Source organism: Ursus maritimus, unplaced genomic scaffold, assembly GCF_017311325.1.
Source record: "Ursus maritimus isolate PB19 unplaced genomic scaffold, ASM1731132v1 scaffold_29, whole genome shotgun sequence".
NCBI classification, from domain to species: Eukaryota; Metazoa; Chordata; class Mammalia; order Carnivora; family Ursidae; genus Ursus; species Ursus maritimus.
The window spans coordinates 5,584,047-5,598,344 of NW_024425452.1; the positions used below are offsets into that span (position 1 = coordinate 5,584,047).

The 14,298-nt window shown below is 39.9% G+C and overlaps 1 protein-coding gene across 1 annotated transcript in view; it reads right to left on the reverse strand.

The window, feature by feature from the left end:
* The window catches only part of RCAN2 (regulator of calcineurin 2), a 264,715-nt gene that overhangs the window by 212,799 nt on the left and 37,618 nt on the right, over nucleotides 1-14,298 (reverse strand). Inside the window, exon 2 of the mRNA XM_040643556.1 lies at nucleotides 9,502-9,728. Coding sequence (XP_040499490.1) covers nucleotides 9,502-9,726 — 225 coding nt within the window. The 5' untranslated portion in view covers nucleotides 9,727-9,728. The remainder of the gene's footprint in view (nucleotides 1-9,501; nucleotides 9,729-14,298) is intronic.

A 14,298-nucleotide genomic window follows, 5' to 3' on the forward strand; every position in this document is an offset into this window, starting at 1 on the left:
TAAACCCTCAGTCATGAAACCCTTCAGATGTATATCAGTGAGTCATATGCTTGGAGAATGATTGCCAACATGTATCTTGGGGGTGGGGGGTCGAGATAAAGAAAGTTTCCAAAGGAATTTTTATATGTTTGAGTAGATTTATTATAGTATCCTGGGGGTTGGGCTAAGATTGCCTTTTGCCCTTAGCAAAGTATTAATACCTAGGCAGCTGAGTTCCTAGAGGAATGTCACTCTGCCTATTTCAAGGACTTGTCAATGGGCTGTAAGTAGTAAAGAAATTTAAAAGTTTTTCTTCTGCCTTTGTTTCTCAATTAATGCAGTACTCTCTCCTGGCCATCATACTTATGACTCACTGCCCGTCCCTGGGTATGTAGATTGTATATCTTAGGATATATTTTAAGTATATCTTAGGATATAATATCTCTTTTAGGTTCACTAAAAAGGGAATTCTTGATCAGAAAATAATCTCCAAAGATACAAAGGTAGTCAAGATCTGAAGGAACACCTGCACCCCAATGTTTATAGCAGCAATGTCCACAATAGCCAAACTATGGAAAGAGCTGAGATGCCCGTCAACAGATGAATGGATAAAGAAGGTGCAGGGTGTGTGTGTGTGTGTGTGTGTAATGGAATATTACTCAGCCATCAGAAAGGATAAATACTTACCACTTACATCAACATGGATGGAACTGGAGGGTATTATGCTGAGTGAAATAAGTCAATCAGAGAAGGATAATCATCATATGGTTTCGCTCATATGTGGGGTATAAGAAACAGCAGAGAGGATCATAGGGGAAGGGAGGGAAAACTGATGGAAAATAACCAGAGAGGGAGACAAACCATGAGAGAGTCTTGACTATAGGAAACAAACTGAGGGTTGCTGGAGGCGAGGTGAGTGGGGGATGGGGTAACTGGGTGATGGGCATTAAAAAGGGCATGTGATGTGATGAGCACTGGGTGTTATACGCAACTTATGCGTTGCTGAACTCTACCTCTGAAACTTACATGTAAGACCCTTTCTTTTTCAAAAAGGTGACCTTGTTGCCGCAATGCTTTCATTATTTCTGGAATTCCCCAAAGTCCAGTCCCAATCTCCAAAAGAAGATTATTATTTTGTAGCTATTTTTCACTATGGTGTTTTGCGTATGTTGCTTTTAAATAAAAATTATTTTACTAGGGTTGGTTGCCCCCCTGAATCACCATCCATGGCTCTAAATTTGTTTCCACAACTTCAAATCCACCCTAAATACCAAGACTTTGCCAATCACTCAAAACATTGCAAAGAAAGTGCTATCAGTGATACCCAAAGAGGAGTCCTTTTGAAAGAGTCCCTGATTGCTTAGATACGTAAACTCAGAGAAGTTTCTTTAGCAGAAAGACAACCCCAATGAAGCTGAGAGCCCAGTTATCAACAAGAAGCAGGGCAAGGGCAGGGCTACGAAACCAAATGTACACTCACCTTCCCCCTCTTTCTGAATCATGATGACTCCACCCTCCCGACTCCCACATTTAGAGCAAGACTAGGGGTAAGAAGCAGATTTAACGAAAGCTAATTATTGGTGCCAAATTTTTCACATTGAAGACTCATTCCTCTGAAAATTTTGAAAGAAGCTATTTGAAGTGCTAAACTCTTTTCTTCTATGCTCCTTGCAAAGCCTTGAACTTCATCCACATAGCGATAAATTTAATATGCAATTCTGGTCCAAGCTTTACAACTGGAGAGAATGTAGTACCAAGAAGGAATATAAACTATTTGAAGGGGAGAATACAATTCTCAAGGAGCAGGCATTGAAATCACAGTACCTTCCCATGAAATAATTTGGCTCTGGGCTTTGAGGAGTCAAAACTAGACTGATAAGTTAGAAGCTCAAACTTAAATACATGTATCCTCGAATGGCTTGTATGGGTTTGTTTTCTCACCAATTAAATATTAGAATAAAAATCAGATTTAAGAGTCAAGCTGAAGGTCTTGTTATGTGACCAGGTGCTTTTCTAAATACACGCAGCCCACATGTGCAGTGGAAGGTGTTGTTAACTGTGATTTCCATGTTACCTCTTTTCCTTGAAGATATGTTAAAACCATTCTTCCAAACAACATGAATTATAGCAGAAAAATGTGTATGTATTATTCTAAAAGTATATAATCTACTAATTGTGGTGATTTTTTTTTTCTATTCATAGTGGAATTTAAAACATCTGCAAAATACACCCTTTGTGACTCCTGGCCAGGCTTCTTATATATTTAAAGACAATTGTTAAAGTTCTCGTAAAAATACAAGCAAAGTTTGAAGAGATAATTCAGAAAATGTTGTTCTTGCATTATACCAATGCATAATTAGGTTACTACAAAAGAAACAGAGTATCAAGACCACCGAGAATAAATATAATAGCCATGACTGAGTATTAATTTTTAATTTGAGCTTCCTGGAAGCTAAGAAAACAAACAAACAAACATGTAAGTTACATAATCTTCCTAGTGAGAAAAATACCAGTTCCCCAAAGTAAACAGTTTTCTCGGTACTATGTTCTCAAAGAAACATAACATGTGAACCTTATTTGGGGAACCCTGAACAACATCCTAGAACAAACACGAAGAGTTTTCATGGGGCAAAGGCTGACATTAAACTTTCTTGAAACCCAAGGCTAGCCTATCAAAGCACAACTTCGTCAGGATTCTACAAAGAGTGGCTAAATCCAGCCTTTCTTCCTACCTCCACAGCACATGGGCCATCTGGGCACATGTTTTTAGAAGAGCTCTTTCCTTCCTGGAACCAGAGACAGACAGTCACAGGCTGGGTGGTGGGGAGGGGAACGAAAGAGAACGAGGAAGGGAACCAATGTTGCCCAAAAAGACCTACCACTGTGCCACCTCTCTTACCCATTTCAACTCATTTCATCACACAAGAAACCTACAAAGAAGGTATGGTTAACCCCATTTTATGAAAGAGAGAACAGAGATTCAGAGAAGGTAAGTTGGCTGAGATCACCAAACTAGTATGCATTAGAGGCAGGATCTGGACCCAAGAGCTTCTAGAGCTTCCAGATCCAAAGTCCTTGCTCAGGACCCTTCCGTCTCTCTGTAAGTGCCCACAATATATCCAGGACTGCGGGAGAGCTTACAGGGTGCAGAAGAACCATGAGCTTGCTCTACTGCCCTCAAGACACTTGAAATCATCCAGCTGGAACGTAAGACCAGAGCATCATACAAGGTAGTGTATTCTATGCATAAATGATACGCTAAAGGACCTGGAGTTAATAATAGCCGCAAATATGGGGGGAAAGTGTAGGCTCTGAACAAAGTATGAGATATGGTATTTCAACATGTTTGAGGAAAAATCTTACCCATGTCATGTATCTGATCAACGGGTCTCCACCTCAAAACACAGATGGAAGATGATGGTGTTTATAGTTACAACAATGGCTATGCTGTATAAGAAAACATCCCCAGCAAAAAACATTACCAAAATATCATCAGAAACTGATCAAACTTTAAAAAAAACCAAACGACACAGGTTCTGTTTCTATACAGCCATTCTTCTTAAAAGGCAGGAGAGTACGGTTGAACACTACGTGCACAATTATCAATGGGTAGACAATTATCAATGAGTAGATAACAGTGAAGTCTGAGCAGTGCACTAATAATCCCACTCTCATACAGCAAATATCACATAATATTACTGCGATCGGCTCTCAGCTCAGCCATATCACACCGACCTCATCCATGGAGCTAAATGTCAGGCCTGCTGTGAAGCATACCTTGGTATTGCTTTAAAGTTCATATACAAACTCTCTGACTTTCTCTGGTTAGCCCTGGACAGGTCCAGAATTTCAGACCACTGACCTAAGAACTGAATCAAAGAAGTCCAGAAAGGTAGGGTGAAGCCAATGCCATTTTTAGCTGGTGGGAGCAAGGAAAAATAATAATAAAGTTCCTCCCCGCCCCTTCCCTGGGGCTCCATCTCTGAAACTGCCTCTTAAAAACAGAAAGTTCTTAGGCGACATGACTCAACGGTTACCCTTAAATGTATACATCCTTTTAAATTTGAAGTAACTGAAAATTATCCATTACGACTTCGGCCACTGTGATGATTGTGCCTTTTGCACACTTTTCAGGGGCTCCTGGCCTGGGAAGAAAGTAGAGAATGAAACCCAGCTTGTCCTCCTCCTGTCAAGCCACCCACAACTGCTCAGGGCTTCATCCACCCCTTCAGCTCAGGGAAAAGGGCACCATTTTTTTCAAATTCATCCATCTTGGCTCAGGCAGTATGTCCTACAGTTGCTTCTGCCCATGGGGACACCTTCTCATAATTCACAGGGTCACCGTAGAAGCTAGCAGCTCGGATGGAAACCATCTGAAATGGTTTCCAAGTACCTTCATTTTTCCAAGAAGGGAAAAAAGCCTCCTGTCCCTCTTTAATATTATCCTTGACTAATTGGAACATGGCAGCCATTCTTCCCCAGGTGCCATCAAGAATATATGCTTGCCTGCTCTTTGGCACAGAAACCAAATACTCTCAACTCTGTATGCATCAGGCTTAATTCTTTCCACTGCCTCAATTATTTTCAGGTAGTTAAGTGGGGCATTTAGAGTGGCTTGTCAGACGCTCGAGCCCCAGGGGGTCACTCAGTGCTGTGGAGAAGCAAGACACTAAATATGCCTCTGGAATATTTCAGTCACTTGAAGAAAGGTTAAGGTTCCAGAGAATGTCCTACAGCAGCTTTCAAATCTGCCCCACGCTGGGCCTCTCATCTGGCAGGTGCCCCCAAGTGATTAGCGGTGACTAATTATGGTTCCCAGGCATTGGCCAGAGAAAAGACAAATGGGAATAACTTACTGAGTACAATGATACCCACTGTCTTTTTTACAATTTAGACCTTCTTTAAAGCAACAAACCTATTTGTACATGTCACTTTCACCTACCAAGGATGAATAGCACAAGAAAAACAGTGAAAACTCGCCAGTATTCCTTGATTAGGTGGTATCTAATTTAACTGTTAACTGATGTAGTATTTAAAACGAATGCTCGGTTATCATTTTCCCACCCTCAGGTCATCACAGTCCACTTCATTTTTTTATTTTTTCAACCTTTCTTCAGCGACACTTAAACTACAGTAAATCATCTTCTTGTTTACCCTTTGCTGCACATTTACAACTGGATTGATTTGGACTCAATGCGTTTATGCTTAGCTTGAGTCTTGCTATTGAACTACCTGAATTCTCTGCCTTACATTCCTTTACTTGAATGTTCATGCTGGTGGATGGCCAAATTTATTTCTAGAACCTGTTTTCCATGGTAGAGTTTAGAGATGGTGAAGCCCAGTGGGTAATGAACTAGAATTAAACATCCAGAGGACTTGTACTTACTGTATCAACCTAGATAGACTAAGTCACACTCCTAAGAACAAACCCCCAAATCCCAGTGGTTTAAAGCAACAAAGGATTTTTTTTTTTTTTCTTGTCATGTTACATGTTCCTCATGGGCTGGCCAGGACTCTGCTCTGTGTCATCACTCTCCTCACCCCACAACCTGAACTGCCTGGGCAGGCACCACCTGGCACGATGCCAGATGCCCCAGTAGTGTGAAAAGAACATTCTGCAGGGTCAAACACTCGTAATTAAATACTTGACCTGGAAGTGCCAGGTCACTTCTGCTTTGGGCAGAACAAGCCAGAGGGGTCCAGGGAACACAATTCTGATATATGGTTAGGAGGTAGAAAAGCAGAAAGACACCACCCTTATTGGGTTCTCATGACAATTAAAGGCTTTAATGTTTATAAAGCATTTGGAAGAGTGCCTGGCACCTTGCTATATGCTATATAAGTATTCGCTGCTATTATTGCTAATTATTATTATTATTAAACTGAATAAATTCATAATTTTTGGAGGCCATTATTAAGTCAGGCTTCTCCTTATTGAATTGCATTTGGCTAAATGTTTCATGGTGGTTGTTTCCCTGTTCTCCTTTAGCTACTAGTGAATGCCAATATCCCATGGAGCAAACCCTCACCTATCTTCAGAACAGACGCAGGGCAGCCCCCAGGATATCCTTCCAGCCTCACCTGTCTCAAGATGAGTTTCTGTAGCCCAGCAGGATCCAGAAAGGCAAACCCGGGGGAACATGCCAACGGGAAATGAACCCTAGCAACTTTTAGGTGTTGCATGCTGCGAAGATCCCAGTTCTAAATGTGCTTCATACAAAAATATTTATGTTTCAAGCTGTAGCATGCAAACAGCAATCTGCATTTATTGGTTGCAGATGCCAATTTCCTCCAGCTCCGGTTCTCTTCTGTGTTATATAAACAAATCTCAACCATCTGGACCACAACAAGCCACTCTGAAGTATGTGCTCACTCCTTGCAAAAAGCATCAAATCAAAAATATAATCTCACAGAATTCTGCCTAACAGAAAATTGGAGTGAACAATTTTCACAAAGCTGTTTTTAAAATGTTCTTTAGGTGTCAGAATAGGATAAATAGGATAGCAGAAAGGAACGTCTCAGAGTATTTATTACTTTGGTAAACAGAAACAAGCATAAGAAGATCATATCCTATGGTGTTACCTATATTAACCGTCCAATATAGAGGCTTCCAAATTAGTTCAAAAAGGAAAAGGGCTCAGAAAAATTGTCTCAGACAGTTGGAAAGACAGAGAGGAGATTGGTACAAGACTCATTCAAGATAGTCAGAGAGCAGGGGCGCCTGGGTGGCACAGCAGTTAAGCGTCTGCCTTCGGCTCAGGGCGTGATCCCAGCGTTCTGGGATCGAGCCCCACATCAGGCTCCTCCGCTATGAGCCTGCTTCTTCCTCTCCCACTCCCCCTTGCTTGTGTTCCCTCTCTTGCTGGCTGTCTCTATCTCTGTCGAATTAATAAATAAAATCTTAAAAAAAAAAAAAAAAAGATAGAGAGCAAAAGCTTTAATTCCTACCCAGCTAAGGAAGTTAAAAAGCAACTGCAAGGAACAATCTAAACTATAGTCCATCAATACCAAGAAACAATGAACCGGAAGTAGACTGCACCAAGAAAGAAAGGACTCTGCCCAAACAAGTTCCGTAGGTTGCCACCTACCCACCTGGACCTCTGAAATGAACACTAAGCATCATTTCTAACGTCTTATCTCCCTGATATAACTCTAGGCTGCTAAGTGCATCTTCTTCCCAAGGCCAATATTTTAGAACATCAGCGTGGCCGGCTTTGTCCACAGGCAAATGCAGGAGTGCTAGAAATGCTTCTTGTTCTTTTTCCCTCTACCTAAAAATATCTCTTCACCAGCTTAGCACAGAGCCTAAAATGTCCACCCTTTGAGAAAGACAATGATCATAAGTCTTTGTGATTTAAATGCATGATCTTTGAACATTGTGGAAAGAATTTCCTGAGATTGGCATACAAAACAAGTGAGTTTTGTTAAGATAGTGAAAAACAACAGAGGTAAATAGAAGACTATAAAGGTCTGGAACTTAAAGAAAAAGACGTGGCAGGGAAAATGAGGGGCCCCAAGGCTCCCCAAAACCATTTTTTCTAGTGTCCCGTGATCATGCCTCCTTGCTACTGTCAGCTCATTTGGTGCCTGATCATCTTGCTTTGTCATCCTTAACCATGTATATAGAGTTAGTATATGTAGTTAAACCAAAACTCAATCTAGATCAGATTATTTGATATCCTATAGACTTTCCTCAAATGAGGGCTATAAAATCATACCAAGGTAGAAGAATTTCCATCTGATTTAATAAGTCCAATTATGTAGACATTGGCCAATTATAAAATTCATCTCCTTGGCTATAACAATGTGGTCTAAATAATTTGAAACTGGCTCCATTGAACTACACATCTTGTTGATTTCAACTCAATATTTTATTGAGGTCATTTTAAAGCCAAATACTTTTGGTCAAGCTGCAATGTACCAACTTGTGTATGCAAATTAAATGAGAGTATTTTGTGATCCATGTTTCAATCGCAGATCAGAGTATCAGAACAGATGTGGGAGCTCTCCCCAAGCTTCTGTCTTACTTGATAACCAAACCTGGTTCAGTAGATCGTCATGCTTGAGCAGAGCTCCAGAATGGGATAAGGTCTTACTGTTTCAATCCACCAGGAAGTATTTAATCAGGAAAGAATCAAAATCCTCTTTTGCCCTCTAAGGAAAATCCTTCTAATTGTTGATTAATTTAGATAAACAGATGACAAAATGAGAAAACAGAGAATCTTGTTTCATAGTTAATGTCAGATAGATTTCAGGACGGGGGGTGGAATTACTGGCTCTGAGTAAATTATAATCTGTGTTATAAACTGGTTATAATCCAAGAGCAAAATTCCCAGTTTCTTTCAAAGAGATCATGTGCCATTTTCTTACTTCAAATAGTCAAGGGATCACAACACTGGAGGTTCTAATCATATCTAAGGCCTTGGATTTCAAGCTATTTTTAGCCTATCATTTTAATGTTCAACTCCAAAGTAGTATCAATATAAAACTATCTTTATAATTCCTAATCCTCCAGGCTATCCGAATTGCTTACAAAACCAATAAAATCCAGGTTAAAAAAAAAAAAAAAAAGACTTCTCCAGTAATTGTTTTCAGGCAAAGGAGTTTGGAGTTCAGCAATTGGCAAAATCAGCCCAAGTTTGTGAAATGGCAATCATAAATCCTACTCTTACATCTCATACCAAGGCATTTACTTTAGGAAAAAAGGCCCTTCCCTCCAAAAAATGTTGCCTATGTTTTATAATATACTATAATAGTGGATGTTTGCAATTAGAAATCCACAGGGAAGGTTTGATCTATTCAGAAATCCCACTAAAAAGGTCAGAGAAATCTAAAATGAACTTTAAAAAAGATCTCCAAGCAGAATATTTAACTCTGATTTCCCAGAATACTTACATTGAAACAAGTTTGTTTCTTAAAATGAGAAGCTTCATTTTCTGGAAGATACTTGTACACAGACAACCTCATTCCCCAGTCATTTCAAATCAACCACTTTTACTCAACTTCTTACTACACACTTAACAATTCCACCCTATGTGGTGTCACTGAGCAAAGCAGGACTCAGATGACCAGCCAACTTACCTTTCTAATAACGCCTGTGGGACTCAGATCACAGCTATGTTGGGAATATTCATCAGACTGCAGGATGGGTAGGGGTGCAAGAGAGCTTATACCATTTTGAGAAAGGCAAATCATGGTTTTGGCAGAATAGGAAAAAATAAAACTTTTTTTTAACAACATCTGCTTCCTAGCCCAAGCTGTATCTCCTGCAATCGCTAGTCCTAACACCACTTGCTCTGATAGGCCTGCGAGTCTGTGAGGATGGGATTCATTCAACATCTACAACCTTGTCACAGTTAGTTGATAACAAAATAGGCTTTTCTCCTCCTGCTAAGCATGCCAAGAATAGAGCCAACCACACATTTTCCAAAACTTCAAAACATCAATCACAAATATTCCATAGAAATATTTTGGGATAATGTCATGTCTCCCCATGATTCCAAAGCAGAAAAGGCTCATTACCTTGCTCTCTTCTCCTTCAAACACTGACTGGTGAACGTTGCATGCAAACAATGAGTTGGGGAGGTCATTGAAGTCAGTGATTGCTTGAAAGGCTTCCTCTGCAAAACACCGAGTTACAGCCCAGTCTCTGTCTATGCAGCAGAGCAAGAAAAGTCCTCCATCCTCTGGGATGTGCCCCTGCTGCCCCAGGCTCCTCATTCCAATGAAGTAGGATTCTCCCCTCATTCCTGAGGACACAAAGACAGAGATGTGTTAGAGCAGACACTGATTCCTTCACACTTGGTTCTAAGGCCACGGTTCTAGAGTGTGGGGCAGAGCAGGTGAGTGTGATGAGAAGCAGGGACTATGAGAAGGGAGAAGACCCAGAAAGTTCACATTACCCTCTTGATCTCTGAGTCACTATTTCCCATCCAGCTCTGCCTCCAGGCAACAATCCAGCCAGCTCTATGGTCAAAAAAACCTACTTAACCAAGATATGAATTGGAGGCTGGGGCTCTAGCCCAGCTGCCCAGCATTTACGAGATGTAGGACCTGGGAAAATTATGTAAACTCTCTGAGCCTTTGCTTCCTTATGAAAATCAAATAGACTCAGGAAGTGCTTTGACAAGTTATACGATGAATTATAGAACACCACCACTGCTGCCACCAACACTATTAATGCCTGTCTCTTATTGAGTTCCAGGAACGGTTCTAAATGATTGACATGCATGAACTGACCTCTTAAATCTCCACAATAATTTATGAGATCGGTACCAGTGCTATCCCCATTTTACAGATGGAAAAACTGAAGAACAAAGCAAGGAAGCAACTTTTACTATGTCGGTGATAAAATGGCAGGACTAGAATTCAGCCCCAGGGAATTTGGCACCAGAGCTCACTTCTCTGTACCATAGAAATGAAACAGGTCAAAATTAGTGCACGTCTGTATTTAAGGAAGTACAATCTACTTTATCACCACCTGAATCCTGATCGTGGTAACTCTAATAGTTAATGGTTTATCCATAATGAAGACACACACACACACACACACACACACACACACACCCCTACCTTCTGCCTGGGATGATTAAGCAATTGGTGAATCCTGGATTTTAAAAAATAAGTACTATTTTGGTTAAGCCACAGTATATAGCTCCTTTCCTCATAGCCCACATTACAAAATTTTCTAGTATTCATCTTATCTAGCTGTGTTGAATCATTCTATTATTTCCTCACTCCAACATTTCAAATTCTATGCAACTGCAGCCCGTTGGAGAGTTTATTTTTTTTTTAAAGATTTTATTTATTTGCAGAGATAGAGACAGTCAGCAAGAGAGGGAACACAAGCAGGGGGAGTGGGAGAGGAAGAAGCAGGCTCATAGCAGAGGAGCCTGATGTGGGGCTCGATCCCACAACGCTGGGATCACGCCCTGAGCCGAAGGCAGATGCTTAACCGCTGTGCCACCCAGGTGCCCCCGAGTTTTATTATTTTTTGAAATAATTTGTCCATGGGTATACAGATAAGATCGACGGATACCTCTAATGTGGCTGCTGGGTCACCTTCAGCAAGTTCCATTTCCCCAGTCCCAGCATCGCGGAGTATAGGACAGATGCGTTGGTGCCACAGAGTCTCTCTCTGCCCTCGTGACATTTGTTAGACACAAATTCTGACCCCCAGACAAGTATGGGTTCCCTTGTATATCTCTCTCGAATTCTGAATATATCATTCAGGTGATGAGGTTGTTTTTCTGTTTCTATTTTCCTAGAAACAAAGCCCAATGAAAAGCATCACTTGGGGGTGCCGGGGTGGCTCAGTCATTAAGCATCTGCCTTCGGCTCAGGGCGTGATCCCTGCATTCTGGGATCAAGCCCCACATCAGGCTCCTCCACTGGGAGCCTACTTCTTCCTCTCCCACTCCCCCTGCTTGTGTTCCCTCTCTCGCTGGCTGTCTCTCGCTCTGTCAAATAAATAAATGAAATCTTTAAAAAGAAAAGAAAAGAAAAGAAAAGAAAAGCATCACTTGATGGCAATATAAATAATGCATTACAGCATTACGTATAAAATCTTGGGCTTGGTTGGGACAGGAGCCAGAAATTTAAAAATTTGAGGCAATAACTCTAAAAGCAGATCATTGCAATTGTGGTAAACAAAAATGTTATTCCATTCCTGTATTTTAAAGTTCTTAAAATTCCAATTAATATATTTTCTATGTTTAAATCAACAAAGTATTTATTTTAAAATAGAAATATGGTATAGCTTTCAAGCTTTGTTTTTTTCTATAATTAATCCAAAATATATGAATATTTGTACTTACAAAAATTTGAATGCAATATTTAAATGTATTTTTTCCCTTCAAATTTATATTTATACCGTTGCTTCAAATATTTACTGTAATATGCATAATAACCGTCATTTATTATTAGAGTACTAATTACTTTAATAGTAAGAATAATCACTAAGAGCATTAAAATGGTATTATTTTCATCAGTGGATTACAGGAAACCTCTTAATAATGAAGTCAGAATCATCCAGTAGCATGAAGTACAGCTATTCTGTGTCAATACTGATTTTATTTTTAACCCTGTACTTCTTATTTAAAAATTTTAAATTAAACAAAACTGATCCCAAAATGTTCCTAAATGTTTTCTGAGAATGTTTCAATTACTCTTTTTCCAAAAGAAATAAAAATCCATTGCTGAACAAATTAATTAAATAGACGGAATATTAAGCCTTACCCAGGGCTCGTTTTAACCTACTCAAATAGCCTTAACTTCTGTTCTAAGCTGTAACAATACGATTATCTTCAAGAGACTTTATTTTAAGCTCATTACTTTCAGTAAAGATTTAAAAGGTGAATGCATTTTTGGCAAACAACCTATTCTACTTATGTGGAGAAATATTTTAGAAGAGCTTTGAACAAAGGAACCCAATTTCTCTTTCCAGTCCCATTACTGAGTCAGCTCGCAATCTGGAGAAGTCAATCGATCATTCGATGACTCAGTTTATCTTTATAAAAGGAGAACAAAAACATCTCTCTGCCTCCCTTCCTCTGCAGAGGAGGAAGAGGTGGGGCAATGAAAAAGAAGTGGAAGAACTGATCAAAATCAGCAGTAACTACTACATAAAAGGATCAGTAATATAAAATACTGTAAAAACACGACATTATGATAATCTTAGGGCAAGACTATTATGCTTTGGTATTACCACTAACCTTTAGCAAATGCAAGCAAACACAAAGAACGGGAAGCTCTGAAGACCAAAAGAACTCCTAAAAAGAAATGTGAAGGTCCCAGATAGCTCAAAAGAGCTAGTTTATCTTTTTAAATTCATTTCAGAACGCTGAACTATTGTAAAACAACTTCGAAGCAACAGCTGCCTACACAGCATAAGAAGCTTTACATGTATCATCCTTATTTCTAAATCTGAGGTTGGTCCTCCGAAAGAGAGGAGCTGCCTTCCGCTCCAGAGACACCTCTTGTGGGGGGGTTTCCCAACCTCTCCCATGGCCCGTGAACACGGCCTCCTTCCTCGGCACGCCCTGGGCTCCCTGCACCGCCTTCTCCCATGGATCACCCTGCACTGCGCTCACTGCTTTACTGGTCTGCATCTCAAACCAGACTAGGTGTCTCATGAGAAGAGAAACTGACCTGTCTTCATTGGTGTATCTTCAGCCTGGTTCATATAGAAAGGCCTCAAAATAATCTTTGACGGAATTAATGAATTATGTAAAAAGCGGTCATGTTCAAAAAATAACAGACAAGCAAATGAGTTACAGTGATCAACTTAAAATATGTACACGAATAGTATTTACTGCAAATGTGTCCACTAATACTGAAAACAACCTGCTCACTTCGATGTTAGGGTTAGATTTATAAAATGGAATTGTTTTTTAAGATTTTATTTATTTATTTGAGAGAGAGTGAGCAAGCACAAGAGGGAGGAGGAGGGTCAGAGGGAGAAGCAGACTCCCCGCCGAGTGGGGAGCCTTACACGGGGCTCGATCCTGGGTCTCCAGGATCATGACCTGAGCTGAAGGCCGATGTTTAACCGACTGAGCCACCAAGGTGCCCCTAACATGGAATTTTATAAATGGAAGATAGCAAGAACCACTCAAAGGATTCCTCTAGCTAAAAAGAAAAATCTGCAGTGTATAATTAAAAAAACATAAATGTTATTTTAATTATACAAGTTCACTGAGGAAAAAAACTGAAAAATTCAGAAAGGTATTTTAAAAAGAAAATAAAAGCAAACCATAATCCTACTATCTAGAGAAAATTGTACTGTTTGGTATATTTAGTTCTAGTGCTTTTTCACATGTATAATTTCTGAACAAAATTGGGATCCTGCTGTTTCGTATCCCACTTCTTTCTCGAAACACTGATATAATCAAGAGCAGTTCCCTGTACCATTATAAATTCTATGAAAACACTAATTGTAATAGACACATAGTATCCCAGTGTATGGATCTGTCATTATTTATTTAACCATTCTTCTGTTATTTGACATTTAGAAAGCATAAATTTCCATCATCATGTGATCTCATAAAGGAAATCCACTATCCACTATTAAAATATAAAGGGTCCTGGGGCACCTGGGTGGCTCAGTCAGTTAAGCGTCTGCCTTCAGCTCAGGTCATGATCTCAGGGTCCTGGGATCAAGCCCCGAGTTGCGCTCCTTGTCGAGGGGGGAGCCTGCTTCTACCTCTTCCTCTGCCTGCTGCTCCCCCTGCTTGTGCTCTCTCTCTCAGTCTGAGTCAAACAAATCAATAAAATCTTAAAAAAAAAAAATATATATATATATACACACACACACACACA